This window comes from Hyperolius riggenbachi, chromosome 2 (genome assembly GCF_040937935.1).
Source record: "Hyperolius riggenbachi isolate aHypRig1 chromosome 2, aHypRig1.pri, whole genome shotgun sequence".
Taxonomy (NCBI): Eukaryota; Metazoa; Chordata; class Amphibia; order Anura; family Hyperoliidae; genus Hyperolius; species Hyperolius riggenbachi.
The window spans coordinates 258,009,485-258,031,610 of NC_090647.1; the positions used below are offsets into that span (position 1 = coordinate 258,009,485).

General features: G+C 42.0%; 1 protein-coding gene across 1 annotated transcript in view; it reads left to right on the forward strand.

Moving 5' to 3' along the window:
* Positions 1–22,126, forward strand: part of GALNT17 (polypeptide N-acetylgalactosaminyltransferase 17) — a 471,180-nt gene that overhangs the window by 241,024 nt on the left and 208,030 nt on the right. The window contains exon 4 of the mRNA XM_068268559.1: positions 15,098–15,272. Within this exon, the coding sequence (XP_068124660.1) occupies positions 15,098–15,272 (175 nt within the window). The remainder of the gene's footprint in view (positions 1–15,097; positions 15,273–22,126) is intronic.

The window sequence follows — 22,126 nt, forward strand, 5'->3', positions numbered from 1 at the left end:
CTGCCCCCCAGGTTAGATAGGTAGCTGCCCCCCAGTATAGGTTAGGTAGGTGCCCCAGTATAGGTTAGATAGGTAGCTGCCCCCAGTATAGGTTAGATAGGTAGCTGCCCCCCAGTATAGGTTAGATAGGTAGGTGCCCCCCAGTATAGGTTAGATTAGGTAGCTGCCCCCTCAGTATAGGTTAGATTAGGTAGCTGCCACCCAGTATAGGTTAGATTAGGTAGGTGCCCCCCAGGATAGGTTAGATAGGTAGCTTCCCCCAGTATAGGTTAGATAGGTAGCTGCTCCCCAGTATAGGTTAGATAGGTAGCTGCCCCCCAGTATAGGTTAGATAGGTAGGTGCCCCCCAGTATAGGTTAGATAGGTAGGTGCCCCCCAGTATAGGTTAGATAAGGTAGCTGCCCCCTCAGTATAGGTTAGATTAGGTAGCTGCCACCCAGTATAGGTTAGATTAGGTAGGTGCCCCCCAGTATAGGTTAGATTAGGTAGGTGCCCCCCAGTATAGGTTAGATTAGGTAGCTGCCCCCCAGTATAGGTTAGATAGGTAGGTGCCCCCCAGTATAGGTTAGATTAGGTAGGTGCCCCCCAGGATAGGTTAGATAGGTAGGTGCCCCCCAGGATATGTTAGATAGGTAGCTGCCCCAGTATAGGTTACAGTGCAGTTTCTAGGCTAAAATGCACCCAGGGCGAGGGTGTAAAAATTGCGCCCCCCCCCCCCGAAGCAAGGTATGGGTGCCCACAGTGTAGGTTAGCCAGGTCTAGTTGCACTCAGTATAGATTCCCCCAGAATAGGTACCCCAGTATAGGTAGCCAGCTATAGGTCCCCCCAGTATAAGTAGCCAGGCATAGGTGAGTCAGTATAGTTGCCTCCGGTATAGGTTAGCCAGGTAGGTGCCTCCAGTATAGGTAGCCAGTAGAGTTGCCCACAGTATAGGTTAGATAGGCAGGCGTCCCCGGTATAAGTTAGATAGTTAGGTGCCCCCACTACAGGTTAGCTAGGTGGGTGCCTCTAATATAGGTAGCCAGAATAGTTGCCCCCCGCATAGGTTAGATAGGTAGATGCCCCCAGTATAGGTTAGTTAGGTAGGTGCCTCCAATATAGGTAGCCAGTATAGTTGTCACCTGTATAGACTAGCTAGGTAGGTAGGTGCCCCCAATAGAGGTTAGATAAGTTAATGCTCCCACTATAGGTTAGATAGGAAGGTGCCCCCCAGTATAGGTTAGGAAGGTGCCCCCCAGTATAGGTTAGATAGGTAGCTGCCCCCCAGTATAGGTTAGATAGGTAGCTGCCCCCCAGTATAGGTTAGATAGGTAGGTGCCCCCCAGTATAGGTTAGATAGGTAGCTGCCCCCCAGTATAGGTTAGATTAGGTAGCTGCCCCCTCAGTATAGGGTAGATTAGGTAGCTGCCCCCCAGGTTAGATAGGTAGCTGCCCCCCAGTATAGGTTAGGTAGGTGCCCCAGTATAGGTTAGATAGGTAGCTGCCCCCAGTATAGGTTAGATAGGTAGCTGCCCCCCAGTATAGGTTAGATAGGTAGGTGCCCCCCAGTATAGGTTAGATTAGGTAGCTGCCCCCTCAGTATAGGTTAGATTAGGTAGCTGCCACCCAGTATAGGTTAGATTAGGTAGGTGCCCCCCAGGATAGGTTAGATAGGTAGCTTCCCCCAGTATAGGTTAGATAGGTAGCTGCTCCCCAGTATAGGTTAGATAGGTAGCTGCCCCCCAGTATAGGTTAGATAGGTAGGTGTCCCCCAGTATAGGTTAGATAGGTAGGTGCCCCCCAGTATAGTTTAGATAAGGTAGCTGCCCCCTCAGTATAGGTTAGATTAGGTAGCTGCCACCCAGTATAGGTTAGATTAGGTAGGTGCCCCCCAGTATAGGTTAGATTAGGTAGGTGCCCCCCCAGTATAGGTTAGATTAGGTAGCTGCCCCCCAGTATAGGTTAGATAGGTAGGTGCCCCCCAGTATAGGTTAGATTAGGTAGGTGCCCCCCAGGATAGGTTAGATAGGTAGGTGCCCCCCAGGATATGTTAGATAGGTAGCTGCCCCAGTATAGGTTAGGTAGGTGCCCCCCATGATGGAGGGGGGAGCCGCAGCCGCGGGGAGGGCAGCCCGACCTCTCCCTCCCTCTCCCCGGGCCGCCCTCCATGCGATCCCCCCTCGGACGGAGTGCAGAGTAATGCGCAGGGAAGCGCTACAGAAAACTACTCACCTCGCTGGCTCCAAGTGCTGCCCTCTCGCCGCCAGTCTCATCTCTGCTTACACGCTGATACACACACACGCTGCTAAACAGGAAGCAGCGTGTGTGTGTATCAGCGTGTAGGCAGAGAGAGGAGACTGGCGGCGAGAGAGCAGCGCTTGGAGCCAGCGAGGTGAGTAGTTTTCTGTAGCACTTCCCTGCGCATTACTCTGCACTCCGTCCGAGGGGGGATCGCATGGAGGGCGGCCCAGGGAGAGGGAGGGAGAGGTCGGGCTGCCCTCCCCGCGGCTGCGGCTCCCCCCTCCATCACAGCGCCCCCCTCCCAGCAGCGCCCCGGGCGGCGGCACGCCCCGCACGGGGGTAGAAACGGCCATGGTAATGATAATTGAAAAAAGGTTGTTGGGAGTACCTTATATAGTTTACAATAGGCATAAACACTAAGAAATGTCATGTGAAGTGAAACCTGATATATCTAGCTTTGCAAACTTGGCCTAATTGGCTCAATCAAGAGGCATTGCTCATGCAAATTTGCATTTGCTTTTGCTTGCCAGAATATGCAGGGTCTTGCGACTAATTACACCGCAAAAGTTTGCCCTGCGGGGATTAGTCCACGCAAAATTTAGCACTTTAACAGGGGCGCCACAGGTAGGAATTTTGTATTTGCAGTGTAATGTATCACCGCCAATCACTTCTGTGTCCCCCAGGGGGACAGCCGTGTCACACGGCTGTCCCCAGTACAGCACTGCCTTAGATAGCAGAACTGTACAGCCTAATTAAACAGTGTTTTCGCCGTCTAACAGTCTCTGAGCAGCATTCCGCCTTCCAAACAGAGATGTGCGCGCATCGGCACGCGCGATCTCCTGCTAGCCCCATAGAAGGCCATTCACGCCAATCGGCATTTAGCGGTCCTGAGGCTGCCGCCGCATTCACGCCGGTTGGCGTGGAGCCGTTGGCAAAAGGTTAAAGGACAACTAAAGTGAGATGGGTGTGGAGGATGCCATATTTATTTCCTTTTATTTCCTTTTAACCAATACCAGTTGCCTGGCAGCCCTGCTGTTCTTTTTGGCTGCAGTGGTGTCTTAATAATACCAGAAACAAGCATGCAGCTAATCTTGTCAGATCTAACAGTAAGGTCAGAAAAACCTGATCTGCTGCATGCTTGTTCAGGGTCTATAGCTAAAAGTATTAGAGGCAGAGGATCAGATAGACAGCCTGGCAATTGGTATTGCTTCAAAGGAAATAAATATGAAAGCCTCCATATCCTACTCACTACAGTTGTCCTTTAAAATTTAAATCTTGGTTTAAATGTAATTTTGCATTTAACTGGGAAATTAATTTATATTTTGATATTTCCTTGATCATAGGCACCACTCATAGAAGCCTGCCTGGAAAACTCTTCAATTACAGAATAACAGGGCAGCCTGTCAAACAGAACTATGACATAGATTTACACTGCCCCCTAATTCAAATTTTTCTTTTGAGATACACAGATCAGATTCAAAATAAAAAAAATAATTATGAACACAATCATGTTACTTGTACCACAGATCCATACAGAAACATAAACTTACCCCTTGCTCTGTCTCTTGGTCTGTCTTGTGAATTGCATTGCACAACACAATGCAATTTAGAATTGGATTCATGGTTTCTGGGTACCCCTATATTGAATTGCAGAAGTGAGATGTCCCACCACTTCTAGGACCCAGCTCACAAATATAAATACACAGACAAAATTACAACAGTGTGACAGCTCAATGTGTTTCCTGAAGCAAAACTCCCTTCCTCAGGAGCACATTTGTAACGTGTAGAATTTTTTGCCTGCGATACCTACAATAGCATTTCAATACTCTGAATGAAATGCATAGCAATAATAATATATCAACCAAAAACCATGACACAATATAGCTTAGCAATATAGCAAACATAGCTTTATTTCTAGTGACTAGTGTTCCCATATCCCTGATTGTTAGTGTCCCCATGTCCCTTTTGGTTAGTTTCCCTGTGGCGGTACTGTTTCTGGTGATCAGTGTCTTTGTGTTTTTGGTAACTATAATACCTATGTCCCCGCTCACTAGTGTTGTGTCCCTACTGACTTGTATCTTTGTCTCATTGGTAGTAAATGCCCTTGGTGACTAGTATCCCTTTACTTCTGCCTTTTCTATACTTTTAGCATAGTGTTCTTGACTACATGGCAGCTAGTGTACTTTGTTATAATTGTTCATATTTCCCTAGTGACTTATGTATCCATGTCTTTGGTTTTTAGATTATCTATTGACAAGTGTCCCTGGTGAATAATTTCTCTGAGCCCGTGTCATTTATTGTCTTGTAGTGTTTGTCCCTGTCCTGTTCCTGGTGACTAGTATTCCCATGTTTCCAGGGATTAGTGTTTCTGTGTCCCTGTGTGTCTTGTGTATTGTTTCTGGAGGTTATTGTTTTTGTGTCCCTTATGGTTAGTGTCCGTGGTTGTACTGTGTTGGTGGTTTATCATCCTGTGATTAGTGTCCTGATTGGTTACTATGGCTGTGTCTCCTCTGATTAGGGACCTTCTGTTCCTGTTGATTAATATTTGCTTGTGGTAGTTAGTGTCCTGGGTGTTTAGTGTCCCTGACAAATATTGTTCTAGTGTTTCTAGTGAGTGGCACTCCCGTGTCCTCTGCTGTAAATACCCTTGTGAATTGGATGGTATCTCTGGGGATTATTGACACTGTATCCCTGGTAGTTAGTGTCTATCCCTATTCCCTAGTAGTTAGTGTCTCTGTATCTCTGGGTGCCCTTGAGATTCTGGTTACTGATATGCCTGTGTCATTCACTGGTGGCTTATGTTTATGGTTGGCACCAGCTCTTCTCCTCCCCCCCAATCTTTTGCTGTTTGATACCTTAGCTTCTCTCCATCCCTTTCATTAGTGCTCAGTGATATCATGATAAAGATCTGTGGAGGTCAGTAGTTCTGTGTTTTAATGTGTGGTGGATGCATTATTTCTCACAGTACGACCTTAACAGATATTATTACTATTATTATGCCCCGGCGGGGGGGGGGACTTTTATATTGGCAAGACATGAAATGAGCTTAAAACCTGGATCTTGGAGCATCTTAATAATATTAAAGTAAATTGTTCCTCCTCCCCTGTGGACTCCGTCCGTTGTGTTTAATAATTTGTTGGACAGTGGACACATTATAATCAGTGCCTGTGGATCACCTATTGGTGCCCCATTTGTTTGGATATTGCATATGGACCAATCAATCATCAGTACAACTTCAGTACAGTATATTATTGTTAGTTAACATATTTATATTTTTGATTCAAATATGGATGAGGGCATTATTGGACTAATTAGGGGTTTCTCTGGTATCCCTCTATCTCTGCTGCTGCCACTTGTGACTGGATGTTATAAGTATACAAGCAAGTCTGATAATACTGACAGTTGCTGCTTTTTGGGCAACCTTAAAGAGTGATTAAACTCTGGCATAATATTCAATAAAAGCATGTTTTTCTACTTTTTATTTCTCATACTGTTATCCTTTGCTTTTGAGCACAAATAGTATTATCCATTTACAAATTCATTATTATCCATTTACAAATTACAAATTTCCAAAGTACAATCTGCTATATAGCTGCTGTATTTATACATTATAATGCACCTAGTGAGGTTTCTCCACTGTTTTTACCTTCTACTATCCCTGCAAGATAATAGAGTGCACAGCAATGTTTACAACTAGTGGCAGTCTAGCAGCTAAGCAACCAGAAACAAGATCATGTTATCACTTGAATGCTGTTCTGCTACCAGTTTTGAGTTGCTATGCTGCTGGCTAGGGACATGTCTGTACAGCCTCGTCCATGAACTGTTTTCCAAGAGATGGCGTTGGAGTGCCTGTCGGGTGAAAGTTATCTCCAGTATGTACCAAGCATTAGACATTTTTAAGATGCTACAATGTACTATTCACAGTGTATACGTTTTCATTCGCTAGTGCATGGTAATAAGGATAGAGTTTCACACCAGATCTGGTAACTTTGACAATATAAAACACCTAAACTCACAATGGCCACATGTATGTAGAGCTAGAGGGCTGTGACTAAATTACCTTTAACACTAATATTCCAGATTTATGAAGCAACACATTGCCAAAGCCATTCACTTTACCAGTGACTTGAATTCAGAAACCATAGTAAGGGGATGTTTGTGGAGCACGAAAAGGACTTTAAGAACCCCAGCTGCTGCCCTTTAAAAATGTATTTTTGTTTTCCTTTTAAACCTATTATTTTGCCAGTGTGAAAACAGCTTTATCCTGAAATCAATCGTAAATGGGAACACGGCTTTTTGCCTTGTGGTGGTGGCTGAAAAAAAATGTTCATTTTATGTCAACCTCCATTGTGCTGCGTGCTCATGGAAAATTATAGATTGCATTAATGTGAAAAAAAATAGATTTCTAATAATGAAATAGCCAAGTCCTTTCTATTAATGTATTTACTTAGCACTAGGTAAATCTGTCTGTCTGACATTCTCCTGAAAGCACATATCCATCCAACTCTGAGAATCATTTTCTTAGCCCTTGTCAGTATCAGTAGTGTACATATCAGGTTAACTAAAAAGCCACCTGTGGACTGAAATGCTGTTTCAGGCAGTGATTTATCACTTAGCAGAAAAAATGATTTGATTGTGATTTCCTTTTATATGGCTTTCTTGGTCTGTAGGGTTGACTCTAAACCCATTTAGACATGTCTAAAGGTACTCTAAAATGCAGTGAATGCTACCTAAAAGCATTCAATTAGATAAGGAAAAGAACCTCAGGGGTGATAGTATCCTTTGCAAACCAGCGACTTTTGCAGAACACACACATACAGAAAATTGCTGTTATAACACTAATAATAATCCAACCTGCCAGTGAAGCTGCTGCCTCTAAATTAGATTTCCCCCACTCACTTCTAACTAGATGGGTAGAGTACCTGAGGGAAATAGATATTGAGCATGTGTATGCTACAAAAAAAAGATTTCTAGCAGTCATTAGCTAAGCTGAGAAGGATACTTGCAAAGAGACAGCTTTGTGCTCTTGTGCCACAATCTTTTCTAATAGAAACATTTAAGTTTAGTTTATTTGCCACTTCAGTGAATACAGTGTCTATGGTTCAGTCATATCTGCCTGCTGCTACTGATTGCCTAACGTCTCACAATCTTTGCACATCACAAATTTAGATGATGACCCAGAAAAGTGAGAATTGAGTGAAACAGGTTTTACTTTAAAACCTCATTCTTAACCTTGTATTTCTATTAGTCTTTTCTGTAAAAAGCTGCAATTAAAGAAAAGTTACAATTTGTTCTATTTTTTTGTAACTATGGCAACATGAATTTTCTGTAATGTATAAAGACATTGAACTGGGCTTATGATTAACTTCCTTCTAAAACAGCATAGTACCCTTTCTGTTAACCAATCACGTATCACATAAGTATATATTATTATTATTATTGATTTCTAAAGCATTAACCTAATCCGTGGCACTGTACAAAGTAAAAAACGAACATGGGGTACATAATACAGACAACGGTGTACACCAATATACAAAATACATAGTTGGTGACAAAATACAAAATTAATACAAAAAACAGAACTGATAATGACAGTGATAAAAGTAACATGATGAATAAAATGTGTAATGAATTCCAAGACACAAAAGGAAAAAGAGCCTAGTCCTTGCAAGCTTACAATCTAAAGGAATATGGGGGAAACAAGAGGTGGGGTAGTATGCAACATACATATAGAGGCAGTGGCCCATATGCAATTCACTTTTTCTCCTGAGTTTTGTCCTAGGTGATATTTTCACAACTGGTCATAAAAGGCCTTTCAAGCCACCAGCAAGCAAGAAAATGCTCAAAATAAGCTTCGTAGTACCTTTTCACCAACTTTTGGGTACTTTTTCAATTGCAAAATGCTGAAAAGTTAGTTTAAAGAGAAGATGAAAATTATCTCCTAGGAGATAACTTAGGTGAAAAAGTTAATTGCATATGGGCCCGTGTGTTTTAGGATACCTAGTAGGAGTGCAATTTGGTCTTTGTACATATAGTACGAGTTCTTCATTCACTATTTGTCTAATAGTCTTTTTATTTGTTGCAAAAGTTAATAAATCAGTGCTTATACCTATACAAAGATCCCATCAGTGGCGTACCTACCACAGGGCTGCAGGTGCTCACAGCACTGCGTGTAGCCCTGGCTAGGGGGCGCTGCTGTGGTGCTGAGCCACTGTGTTCTTCCACCTGGGACCTTTTCTCATAGTTTGGGCAACATTCAGGAAAATAGCAGCAGGAAGTGCAGGAGACTGTATTACTAGATATAGCACCCCTCCCCCTTCCTGTCTTATGGGCAAAGTGTCTCTTTGCTCTCTACAAACAGCCTGCAGTGAGTCAATGTGCAGAGCAGCGGATTGAGTAGAGAGAATGATTGCTGAGCTGCAGCTGGGACATTAGCAGGGAGAGGTGTTTAGTGCTTCAGAAGTTGCCTGACATTAGTAGCCATGTGCACTGGCAGCTGTAATAGCAGAGTGCCCTGGACTATTGATTATTTATCCTGCTTAGAGTAATTGATAAATAATGCAGGGCAGTCTGCTGTTGCAGAAGCCAGTGATACAGGTGCTGACAGCTGACTTCTGTAGTGAGCAGAGAAGCAAGCTCCAGGACATTTAGATTAGCTTGATTACAGGTAATCTTATCTCTTTGCTCAGCTCCTCCTCCCACCCTGTTGTCTTCCCCATGGCCCTTTCCTCTTTTCAGATTTTAGTGGTTTCTTTTAAAAGCATGTCCCTGCCAAACAGCACTGGTGAAGTCTGCAGTCCTGGTGAGAGGTCTTCCTGCCATTTCTCCTCTCCCACCAGGCTCTCTGTCTTGTGCCTCTACCTCTTTAACCCCTCCCCCTATGCATCCCCCTCTTTCATATGTCCCTCTTTTCTGACTGTCTATTGTCCTACCATATTATTATAGTGTATTTATATAGCACTGACATCTTCTGCACCGCTGTATAGAGTTCAGAGTTTCATAACGGTTAACTCTGCCCATATCCTGATGACTCCTTTTCCCCAAACTTGCAGAAACATGTATGGCACCCCAACCCGTCAACCCTCCCATCAAAAGCTTTTTTTTTTGTCTGTTTTTTTTTTTTTTTTTTTTTTGGGGGGGTGGGGGGGGGGGGGGTTGATTTGCACTCATCGGGGTTACTTTAAAGATTTAAGCCTCAAGACATTGTTTCCAATACACTGTGTAAAATAGGTAATGGTGCGTTTACTATTCAGAAGTAATTATTGCTTATTAATTGATGTATCAGAGCTTTGCATAGTTTTCTTGATATTTGTATAGCTTTGTTGTATAACACATTTTAGAGTTTGTTACTCTGTTTTTTGTCTGCAAGTTTGATTGGACCTTGAAGGAACCATGAGTTGAAAGGATTCAGAGGCTGCTGATTGTTATGATGATCTTCTGCATCCAATATATGCAGATTCACTGCATATACTTATATACTTTAATGTATTTTAATAGATTACTAGGCAGTAGTTTCAATAAAACATTAAATGTAACATAAATCATTTAAAAAGTAAGGCTCTCGTAGTTAATAATTGATCATTTCATTGATTGATGGTGGCAAGAGCACATGGGGCTGCAGATGGGAGTGGTACATGATGCAATGTTACATTGCTTTGTGCTGCAAAGAGAAGTACAAATCTTGCAATGATGGCAGTGCAATTGATATTACATTCAATTTCTACCAGAATCTCATCTAATATTGCAAGTCAGTAAATAGGTAAACTGTAAGGCCTCAGACACACTTTAGGCGCTTTTCTGAGCGCTTTTTGTCCTCCAGAGCTTTCTGAGCGTTTTGACATAACCTGCACACAGTCACCTCGAAGGGATACCTGCCATCCATTCACCACCTGGATTCTCAGGTTCATATACATCTAGTAAGTGTATCTTTTATTGCGCAGTTTTTCATTTAATTAAAAGGTATCACACTACGGAGCGCTCCCCCTATTTTTTGCTTTCCTTTTCAGTAGTCCGCTCACAGCCAAGTGTTCAAGGAGCTGCCAGTGTGTGATCAGTCTGCGGTCTACGTTGACCCTTTGCCTGCGTTAGCGCAAGATTGCACATCTCTTGTTTTTTCCCTAAGAGCTTTCTGAGCACTTTTTTAAAAATGCTCCCAATGACTTACATTAAAATCACGGTAAAATGGGTGATCACAGTAAAATCACACAATTTTACCATGATCACGATTTTACAGCGATTTTAATGTAAGTCAATGCGAGCGTTTTTTTAAAAAGCTCTCAAAAAGCTTTGGAGGCCAAAAAGCTCTCTGAAAAGTGCTTATAGTGTATCTGAGCCCTTAAAGGGACACTTAAATCAAACAAAAAAAATTAGTTTTACTCACCTGGGGCTTCCAATAGCCCGCTGCAGCTGTCCGGTGCCCTCGCCATCTCCCTCCGATCCTCCTGGCCCCGCCGGCAGCCACTTCCTGTTTCGGTGACAGGAGCTGACAGACTGGGGACGCGAGTGATTCTTCGCGTTCCTGGCCACAATAGCGCCATCTATGCTGCTATAGCATATATCATATACCATATAGCAGCATAGAGGGTGCTAATGTGTCTGGGAACGCGAAGTATCACTCGTGTCCCCAGCCTGTCAGCTCCTGTCACCGAAACAGGAAGTGGCTGCTGGTGGGGCCAGGAGGATCGGAGGGAGACGGCGAGGGCACCGGACAGCTGCAGGGGGCTATTGGAAGCCCTAGGTGAGTAAAACTCATTTTTTTTTTGTTTGACTTAAGTGTCCCTTTAAAGATACTGATCCTTTAATTGATCTTGAGTATGAATACCTAAACTTAGAACAATAACAACCAGATGTAGAATCTTATATCTAAATCTAGCGGCTGCATATTTGTTCCCAGTGCATAATGAAATAAATGAAGCCAAAATATCACCCTGACTGCCAAACAATTTTTCTTTTTAAAGGGAATAAAGATGGAACCTTTCATGTCCATTCCACTATTGGTTTCCTCTAATAGTGTCTCATTTATATTTAGGCTTTCAATTCCCCATTTAATTAGCAGAGGATAACACTGAACAAATTTATTTTCTCACTATGCAGAGAAAAAAAAATATTTGGGTGTACCAGTGTTAATTACAACATATATAGAAGCAGCAAACCATCTGCTGTAACTCCCAACAGAGAGGCTTGAAAATAGCTAAAGCAAAATGAGAAAACAGAAGGGTTATGATAGCCCTGGTCTTCATTAATGAGTCATGCTGCAAGGGAGTAGTATCAAGTATAGTATATTTATAACTCATATCAGCTCAAAATTTAAAGGGGAATTCCAGTATGAACAATAATGTATTAAAACTAAGCAAACACAGTATGCAATCACTGTCAATTAAAGAGAATTTATACCTTTTTTTACATATATTTAAGAAAATAGTTTGTTTGTTGAGTTTCGGATATAGAAAACAATTCGTATTTACTGCTGTGCAAACAGGTAAGATTGGTCCATATTAGGTAACGATAAGTGACAAAGCATTTGACATGGCTGCTGTAAGGTCTGTTGTTAAGATGTGTGTACATGGCACTGACATATTTGACGTATTTGGTGCCCTACAGATAGCATTCAATAATTCTCATCACAGTTCCTCAGTAAGGATCAAATTCTGATTCCATATCACAGGCTAGTGGCAATTTTGAGGGGTGTGTTATTGAGATGTGGGAGAAAAGCCTTACAAATATTGGCAGAACATAAAATTGTAGTGGCATGCTGGCCGGAGCTGGCCAGAATTTAAACTGGCATTATAGCACTACAAGGCAACCTTTTTGCCACCGTGCCACCTACATTCACCTATATTCAATGTTGGAGACCTGTCTGTGCTACTGCAATGGCATGAGATAAAAGGAGTACATATATATATATATATATATATATATATATATATATATATATATATATATATATATATATATATATATATATATATATATATATATATATAAGCTGTATTTGGCTGATGTTGGCTCCGCCCCCTTTTTCTAACCCTAACACTAATTACTCAATTACGCAGTGACCACGCTTGTGAGCTTTGCGGTCTTTGGCATCAATAATTTGCATTGAAATGAAACAAATCTGATTGGCTGTTTGTGGCTCCACCCCCTTTTCTAAATTTGAACCCCAGTCACCCAATCATCAACTGTACCAGGTTTGAGTCTTGTGCCATTAACATTGCAGGAATGGCAGAAATTAAATATTCCCCTTGAAAATCAATAGGTGAATTTTGATTGGCTTTTATAGGCTCCAACTACTTTTCTGAATATTAATCCCAGTCACCCAATGGCCAACTGTGCGAAGTTGGAAAGATTGAGAACACTACCATTGACAGTGTAAGAATTGCTGCAGTTTACATTTTCTCAGTGAAATTTGTATGTGTCTCTGCCCACCTTTTGGTCATGGGGATAAAACATATCCTTATGTTATTCCAGGTAATGTACTATGTGTGTGCTAAATTTCATTCAATTCCATTCAGCCATTGTTGCGTGGTTGAGTAACAAATATCCAAACATCTCAATTTTTGCATTTATAACATAAGTGATTATATATACGGTATCACGCAAAGAAAGCCTACTTTGTAGCAAAAAATATATATACATATATATGTATAGATAGATAGATAATTTTGATGTGATAAGTATTAAGAAAGTTATTGGCGAATGAATGGGAGGAGTATGATATGAAAATTGTTCTGGCTTGTAAGGGGAAAAAACTGTGATTGGGTAGTGGTTAAATACAACCTGTCAATTTCTAATCTGAGAGTAAAGGTGGCCACTAATCGTCCAATTACTAGCGAAAAATCGTTAAAGCAATCAGAAATTCTGATCGGAAGAAAAATCGTTCACTACACCATCAACGAACCAATCTTTGCTTCCTATCTATCACAACCAATCAAGAAAATATAAATTTTGGTTTGACAAAAATCCAATCGGACGACTATTTTTATAATCGTTCATGATGGATTGTGCCCATCAACTGAGATTATTTTCAACCAATCAGAATTTCTGGTCGCTCGAACGATTTTTCGCTAGAAATTGGACAGTTAGTGGCCACCTTTATTGACTGCTTGGCAGATTCCGCTCTAACTGACCTATGTATGGCTATCTTAGCTATCTACATTGATGTCTTGGTCCCAAAAGATTTTTACTGTGTAAAATGTAACCTTGCATTGATTGATTAAATAGCACCTCAATACAAAGTCCACAGAAAATCTGAAAACCCTCATAAGGCCCTTTAAAGTAAACTAAACTGTAATTTCACATACTATATATTTATATGGCAACAATATCCTGTTTCCAGTCCAGACATAATGACACTTGTGCGCGATTATATGCAGATGGTAACATAAATTGCATTTCAACATATGCACATCAGATGTGTCAGATTTGCAGCTTCAAAGAATCCAGTAACAAACTGACAAATACTATCTCCTGGTCAATAGAAGTTCACATATGGAATTATGTGCAAAACAGACAAACAAAGGTCAATAGAAATATCAAACCTAATTGAACTATAAGTCATTCCCCGTTGTTATTTGCTAAAAATAAAGATGGACATTGATCATAAATGTTTTGTACAGGTGATGCGGGGCCACAGGCACAGAGGTATCCAAGCTGCAGTCTCATAGCTTTGGACTGCATTGTGATCAATAATAGACAAGATTTGCCAAGGCATGCACAATGTTTATACAAAGTGCTTGCCAGGCATGGTGGCATTCATTTGATACAGGCTGCCAGCAGCTGAAACAGTGTGATGCTTAGTAATGAATAGGGAAATGTGCCTGTGTGTGCACTTCTCCTTATACCTTTTAATGGCGAGCCAGATATGTCTCCTGATGTGCAGAAAACGCTTAAGTCCATATTTCTCTGCTCTTTTCAGCTGCATTGCCATCTGGACAAAGTAAAGAAAAAGGAATAACACAGACACAAGCGTTCATCGCTTTAGTACATCCTCAGTTGCAGGATCATTTCAAATGTGCAGATAATTCTGTGAAAATGTCTTCTAAGTATTTCAAAATTCTCTCCAGTACATAAGAGTGAATCAAGCTTAAAGACGAGCTTATGTTCCCCAAGCCAACCAGTCAGTGACTCTGCCAGATCCAGATACTGATCCTGCTCTTTAGCATGGCCAGCTACAATGGCTGAATAAAGTAATATTTTCTGCAGTGCAGATAATCATTACGGGGCTTATTGTAAGGAAGGGGTGGGATGGGGTTTATTGTAAGGGGTAGGATGAACTTTATTGTTAGGAGTTGGATGGGGTTTGTTGTAAGGGTGGGATGGTAAAAATGACCTCAGGTTTAATTTTATAACAGGTCTGCTTTAAAGGAGAACTCTGGCCAAATGTGTCATACAGTATGTACCTTCTCTTTGCCTACTTTTGGGGGTCCCTTGTTGCTTACTGACTGTTTTCTATTTCACAGTTATTGGTGCAGTTTCCAGTCACCATTCCACTGTTCAGTAGAATGAATCAAGCTATGTCTGCAACTAGATCACAACATGATTGTATGTCTGTAGGCTATTCCCACAAAGCCTAAGGACATTGGAAACAGCTTTCAGTGATACAGCTGCTGGCTGTACGCAGATTGTGGCTCTCCGCAGCATATAATAAAACAGTGCAGGACCTGCCAGCATGCTGTCTGTCAGGTGAAGATGAGTATACTTATTTTTTGCTTAGAACTCTGTTTTAACTTAGTGGTACTTACAGTATCAGTGTTTAAGCAAATACATACAGTAATTATAGCCTGGATTTGATTCGTCAGTAAAATGATGCAGTTTAACTTGAAAACGTAACGATTTCCTGTGCATTTTCATATATATTTCACTGGCTTTGTTTTTCAGAGGAACTAAAAGGGCCCCTAGAAGAATATGTTCACAAGCGATATCCTGGGTTGGTTAAAGTTGTTCGTAATCATAAAAGAGAAGGTTTGATCCGAGCTCGTATAGAAGGCTGGAAAGCTGCAACTGGACAAATCACTGGATTTTTTGATGCACATGTTGAATTTACTGCAGGCTGGTAAGTAGAAAGAAATAATTATTTGTGAGTGATTTTCTTCAAGTGAGACTTTTTTTTTTACTTAAAGTGAACCTAAAGCCAAACAAAAAAAATGAGATGAACTCACCTGGGGCTTCCCTCAGCCCCCTGCAGCCGATCGGTGCCCTCGCAGCTCCGCTCCGATGCCTCTGCACCTGCCGGCGAGCACTTCCGGTTTGGCCGTCACCAGCCGACAGGCATGGGAACGCGAGTGATTGTTCGCGTTCCCAGCCTGTATATCGCCCCCTATGCTGCTATTGCGGCCTCCTGCAGGGGGCTGAGGGAAGCCCCAGGTGAGTTTATCTCATTTTTTTTGTTTGGCTTTAGGTTCACTGCTATTTTCAAGTTGCATAATATAACTGAAGTATTTAATTTTTAAACTTTTTTTTTTAAAGAAATACAAATGGATGCATTTTGACAGAGAAAATTGTTTAAATTGCTGCTGGAGTCTCTAAATACCCAAAAAGGAGCTCATAAAATTCCCAGCAATTGTCTGTATTATCGTTACTTTTCCTAAGTCAGACAGGAAATGTTTAAAATTTAAAGTTACAACACACACACACACACATGCACACACACACACATGCACACACATACACACACACACACACGGACACACACACACACACACACACACACACACACACACACACACACACACACACACACACACACACGGACACACACACAGAGTTTCTGGAAAGAACTGATTCACAGCAATAATGAGCGTCAGGTTCTTCACCACCTCCAATGCCAGGAAGAGGTATGTACCCTTTTTTATTTTTATGAACCCTTTTATTGCGGGAATACAGTCTGCACATCTGCTTGCTGCACTTTATTCCATGATAACCATGAGATTATCTAGTATTCCAACAATTGCTTCAAGGCCATTCAGGGTCCCTTTTTCAAGGTTTGCTGAATAAGACAAGTGCAAAGTGACTTAAAAGCAAGTATATACAAATTAAAAGCATATAAAACATCCTGATTCCCCAGCAAGGGTGCATCATTCTTTTGTATGGTTAAGTGGGGTTGGATGGATGCCCCCTTATTCCCTGAAGGTTCCCACTAAATCCCAATACACTGGATGTGGGCCTGTAGGCTCTGTTGTTATATAAATCACAAGCAAACATAATAACGTCATGATAAGGTCAGTTTCCCACCAGTACTGTAAAAACATACTTGCCACAAAAGCAAAACAAATAGCAATCCATTCATGTGTATGATTTATGTAGCAATTAAACCAGAATGAGGGATTTTTTGTTTCACATAAAAACCTGCATCCCGTTCTGGAAATAACTGCAAAGACTAACTTACCAGGAAATTAATCCCATAATAAAATTACTAACGTTCACTATAAATGTGCCCATTATCTTGACTGATACGGCATCAGGCCCCCCATGCAGACAATGTTGCTGTGCCGGCTAGTGGTATCCATCACATGCATTAAGGGTGTCACCAATAATGCCACTCCCACTCATATGCTTATGTGAATAAGTAAAAGTGCTCTTTGCAGATCCCTCTCTAATGCATACAAGGTGTAAAAATAAAGATATGCACAAACAATTCAAAATTCTTTAATTACTCAACAGAGTTCCCAAATAAGTTCTGTAACTGAAGAAAGACATATATGCCTGTTAAAATGTAGTTTTGAAAGAAAATAACTGTAAGCTGAAAAAAGCCAATTAAATAATCCTTTGCTTAAAAATATAAATTTTTCTGAAGTAACCGAAAAGACTGTCCATACATGTATTGATTTTTTTCAAATCAGTTTCCTTCTGATTTGATCACTTTGATTAAATCTTCCACTCATCTGTTACTCCAGAATATTCAATACATTTACTTTTGATTGATATTGATTGGGATTGATTTGTGGCACTTAATCAAGGAAATGCCTGATCAGACATAATCAGGGCCGGATTTACCATAAGGCACTGTAGGCACGTGCCTGTAGGCGCCTGATAATGGAAAGGCGGGTCACTCCCCTCCCCGAGTGCCTCTCTCCCTTGGCACAATCCTGAGCAAAGAATAAATGGGAGGTTACTCACCCAGCTCTCTGGATTGCACTGACGAGATCTCCCTTGAGTCGGAGGCACCACCAGCTACTTAATACTGAGGGTACCTCTGGCTACCTAATACTAAGGGGCACCTGTAGCTACCTATGACGGGCAAGGGAAGTAAGAGAGAAAGGACATCTGGGCCGGCCAGCACACTTGTGGTGCAGTTCAGTGGGGGTTTGTAGGTTCATGCAGGGTGAAGTGTAAGGTGCCAGGACATCTGTGCCTATAGGCTCCTGTGATGTAAACCCGGGCCTGGACATAGTGGAATATAATCTTTTCGCTGATATCTGCCCTCTGCTTCAGAGCTTTACAAAAAGAGGACCACTGACTGTACACATTGGTGCTGGTGGTCTTCCTCAATCAGTAGCCTTTTTTGGTCAAATGAAAAGGTGGCCTTCGAAGAGCTACTCTGGCCACTGGCAGTAAGCTTAATGCTTTGTGATTGCTTTTCCCACTCCCATTTGCAAGACATTTTTCCTCTGCCAAAAGACTTGCAAGCTGGAAATTGAAGCTGGGAGGACCCACACATTTGCCAGGTCTCTCTGCTCAGTACTAACCACAGTGATTGGGGGTGGAGCTACCAGGCCTGAGAGAGAGACCCAAACAATTTGAACGTTTCTGTACTGTGGTAACCGAGCTGGAAAGTCAGGTGTTCACTTTAGATAATGTGCATTTCTGAGTCATGTAAATGTAATCTATATATAAATAGTGACTCAAGTGGGAAAAATGCAGTAACCAGTGGTAGTTTATGTGCTGGCCATATCATTCTTATTGAACTTTAGTACATCAACCAACCTGTTCATCTTCTAAAATTCTTAATTTACATTTCTAAGAAATAAAATGTGCATGATTTCACACACACACAAAAAATCCAAAATTAAATTAACTATTTTTTTTCTTATCAATTAAATGAATGTGCTCTTTCTGCCAAGATGTCTCAAGTAATGTGAAGAAAAGTATTTCAATATTAGTTATTTTTTGCATGTCAGTAGCCACATATCATGTGTCACTATATGGAGAGAGGGGGATAATCTCCTGAGGATAATGTGTTGAGTACATAGATTAATTCACTTGCTTATTTAGGAGAACTATGTTTGAATTTTTTTAATCACCTGTGTTCATAGTGTTTTCAACATCATGATAGTGATTTATGTGATCATATGAACTTGTCATTCATTTTGTGTGTGAAAAACCACTGGATCTTTAAAGGTCAGGATCCAGGAACATTTACTAGATTAATACCATAGGGGCACTTAAAGTCCCTTGGCAATATACTTTTCAAAGAAACAAAAGGTAAACCTAATGATTTCTCATTTAATCGTATAGTAGAAAAGAAAAATAAAGGAGGAGAGGTCATCATGAAAACTTATTGCAGCACTCAAAATGGAAATCTGATTTGAGAAACCACTGTTCCCTTTAGAGTCAAACAGTCAGCTGACTCTTACTCAGATCTTGCCAAGGTGCTGGTGTTTGAACCACAGACTATGATATAGTAAGCTCCTACCCCTCATGTACATAACATATCCAAACAATTTGAACAACGGGGCATTATAATGAGCAAAAGTCCAGTTTAGTCAACCAGATGCATCATTTTTATTGGTTCACCAGTTCCTCCCAGTTTCATACAACAATGAAATGTTGCTCCAAGTGTAGAGCTCACTGAATGCCCTGCATGTTTCACAGCCAAAAGCCGCTTCACCAGAGGTACATGAAAATCATACATAATCGAGTCCAGAAGACACAATGGTCTCCAAACTCTTTGATGCTATGATAAAAGCTTGCCAGAGTAGTGCGTACCTCCTATATCTCAAGGTACCAATTTTTTGGTTGTTGGGATGGGAACTTTTCCCTGAATGCAAAGTGGAATTACGAAACATTGGCTAGTAAAACACATTCCTGGTCTCCATGTTTTACTGCTCATTTTTAGTAAATGCAGTATGTGACCATAAGAATTGCATGGCATTCATTATTTATCAATTTAAAGGCATGAGGTTATGCAATGGCTATTTTAAAAACAATCAGAATATGTGTTTTGCATATGTAGTTGTTCTGCAAAAGTGTGTACCTGCGTGATCTAAAATGATGCCATCCGGCTTTTCACTTTGGCATCCAATCATACCCTGTTCTGACCAGTATATTTAAAGCAGAATTGAAACCTATTCCTGTCAATGCATGGCAGACAAATCTGCTTGGATTCACCCATCTTTATAAATAGACCTCTTTGATCTCTTGCCAGCAAATCATTCTGCTAGACTACCCTACAGCTGTGAGCCAGAAGCAGTGAAACCCTCCAGTCGCCAGCACTTAGCAGGTTAATCCTGTGGGTTGAGGAAAAACACACAAATAGACTATAATAGGTGTTGGCACTGCCTTGCATGATAATAAAAGTTATTCACAAGAAGCAAGTGCTGCAGCATATACCACAGTTTTCCTTTTTGTTAGATTGAATTTGCTATGTGGATGAATATTAATCATTCCCATATAGTCATGATTTGTCCTCTTTAGAAAGGGTCCCAGATGGCTGAGAGTGCTAATTTCAATGTGACTTATCTAATTGGAAAGCGGAAGAAAGCACTTCCTTTGTTATTCTGCTTCCAGATGGAAAAATGTAATCTCAGTCAATGTGCTTGCTCAGTTTTCAAGAGTTCTGTTTAAAAGCTGCATACTGCCATGCATATATAACTTACTGAAACAAGATTTTCTTTAACTGATGATTTCACCGTTTTCTTTCAATGGGCTTTTTTTTCACCCAGTTTAGTGAGCCATCCATACTATATCTCTTTTTATTTTTGCAATTCATGAATATGTCTGATCCAACCACTTAATGTTGAATGAATGTTGTACTAGAGATGTACTTCTCTCATCACTCTATAGTTTTTTTTCTAATAATAAACAGCATCTTACCAGTGTAGGTCCTGGTGCTCCAACCTTTCAAGTCTATAGCATTATTATTATATTTATTTAGATCAGTGCTGTCCAACTTCATGGGCATGGAGGGCCAATTTTTTTTTCAGACCCCATGGTGGAGGGCTGAAGGTTCTTGCTAGAGTCGCAGACCCCCCCCCCCCCCCCCCAGGAAAAAATGCAATTAAAGGACAATTAGATTGGCAGCACTTTCCACAAAATGCAATTTAAGATGTTGGTGAAGATGTGTGGCGCGTGCAGCGCGCCAAAAACCACAAGGGTTCCGTTGAGCGTAGAGTGGCGCGCGGCGCCGAAAAATGGGTGTGGCCATGGACCAGAATGCGGGTGTGGCCACAGGTGGAGACAAATTTACATGAATTTAGCAATGTGGGACATTAGATTAGGACAGTGGTGGTGAACCTTTTGGAGGCCGAGTGTCCAAACTGCAACCCAAAAGTCACTTATCTATCGCAAAGTGGCAACAGCAATTTAAACTACATACAAAGGTTTTAACTCATACATGAACATTATGGAAAATCCAAGTTGAAAATAAACTGTGAAGATAAACAATTTCATCCATCCTACTCCCGAAAAATGTGGGGTTTTTTAGAACCTCCCAGTTTTATTTTCCGTTTTAAAAAGCTAAAAAAGTAGGTTTAACGCTATTGTTTCATGATGACGATTCAGCTTTTTCATAGTCTCGCAGTTCGCAATCATGTGACCCCCAACAAGACAAATTCAGCAATCATGAGGCCCCCAACAAGACAAATTCAGCAATCTTGAGGCCCCCAACAAGACAAAATCAGCAATCTTGAGGCCCCCAACAAGACAAAATCAGCAATCTTGAGGCCCCCAACAAGACAAATTCAGCAATCGTGATGCCCCCAACAAATCATGAGGCCCCCAACAAGACAAATTCAGCAATCATGAGGCCCCCAACACGACAAATTCAGCAGTCATGAGGCACATAAATAGAGAGCATTTCACATAAATAGGCAGAAGATAGTGACAGGTGCCCCCCCAGTAAGTGACAGGTGTCCCCCCAGTTAGATAGTGACAGGTGTCCCCCCAGTTAGTGACAGGTGTCCCCCCAGTTAGATAGTGACAGGTGCCCCCCAGTTAGATAGTGACAGGTGCCCCCCAGTTAGAGAGTGACAGGTGCCCCCCAGTTAGAGAGTGACAGGTGCCCCCCAAGTTAGAGAGTGACAGGTGCCCCCCAAGTTAGAGAGTGACAGGTGTTCCCCCAGTGAGAGTGACAGGTGTTCCCCCAGTGAGAGTGACAGGTGTTCCCCCAGTGAGAGTGACAGGTGTTCCTCCAGTGAGAGTGACAGGTGCCCCCCAGTGAGAGTGACAGTTGCCCCCCAGTGAGAGTGACAGGTGCCCCCCAGTGAGAGTGACAGGTGCCCCCCAGTTAGATAGTGACAGGTGCCCCCCAGTTAGATAGTGACAGGTGCCCCCCAGTTAGATAGTGACAGGTGCCCCCCAGTTAGAGAGTGACAGGTGCCCCCCAGTTAGAGAGTGACAGATGCCCCCCAGTTAGAGAGTGACAGGTGCCCCCCAAGTTAGAGAGTGACAGGTGCCCCCCAGTGAGAGTGACAGGTGCCCCCCAGTGAGAGTGACAGGTGTTCCCCCAGTGAGAATGACAGGTGCCCCCCAGTGAGAGTGGCAGGTGCCCCCCAGTGAGAGTGACAGGTGCCCCCCAGTGAGAGTGACAGGTGCCCCTCAGTGAGAGTGACAGGTGCCCCCCAGTGAGAGTGACAGGTGCCCCCCAGTGAGAGTGACAGGTGCCCCCCAGTGAGAGTGACAGGCGTTTCCCCCATTGCCTCGCCCGTTACCTCTCTCCTGTGCCCCGCTGCCGCTTCCTCACAGCTCACT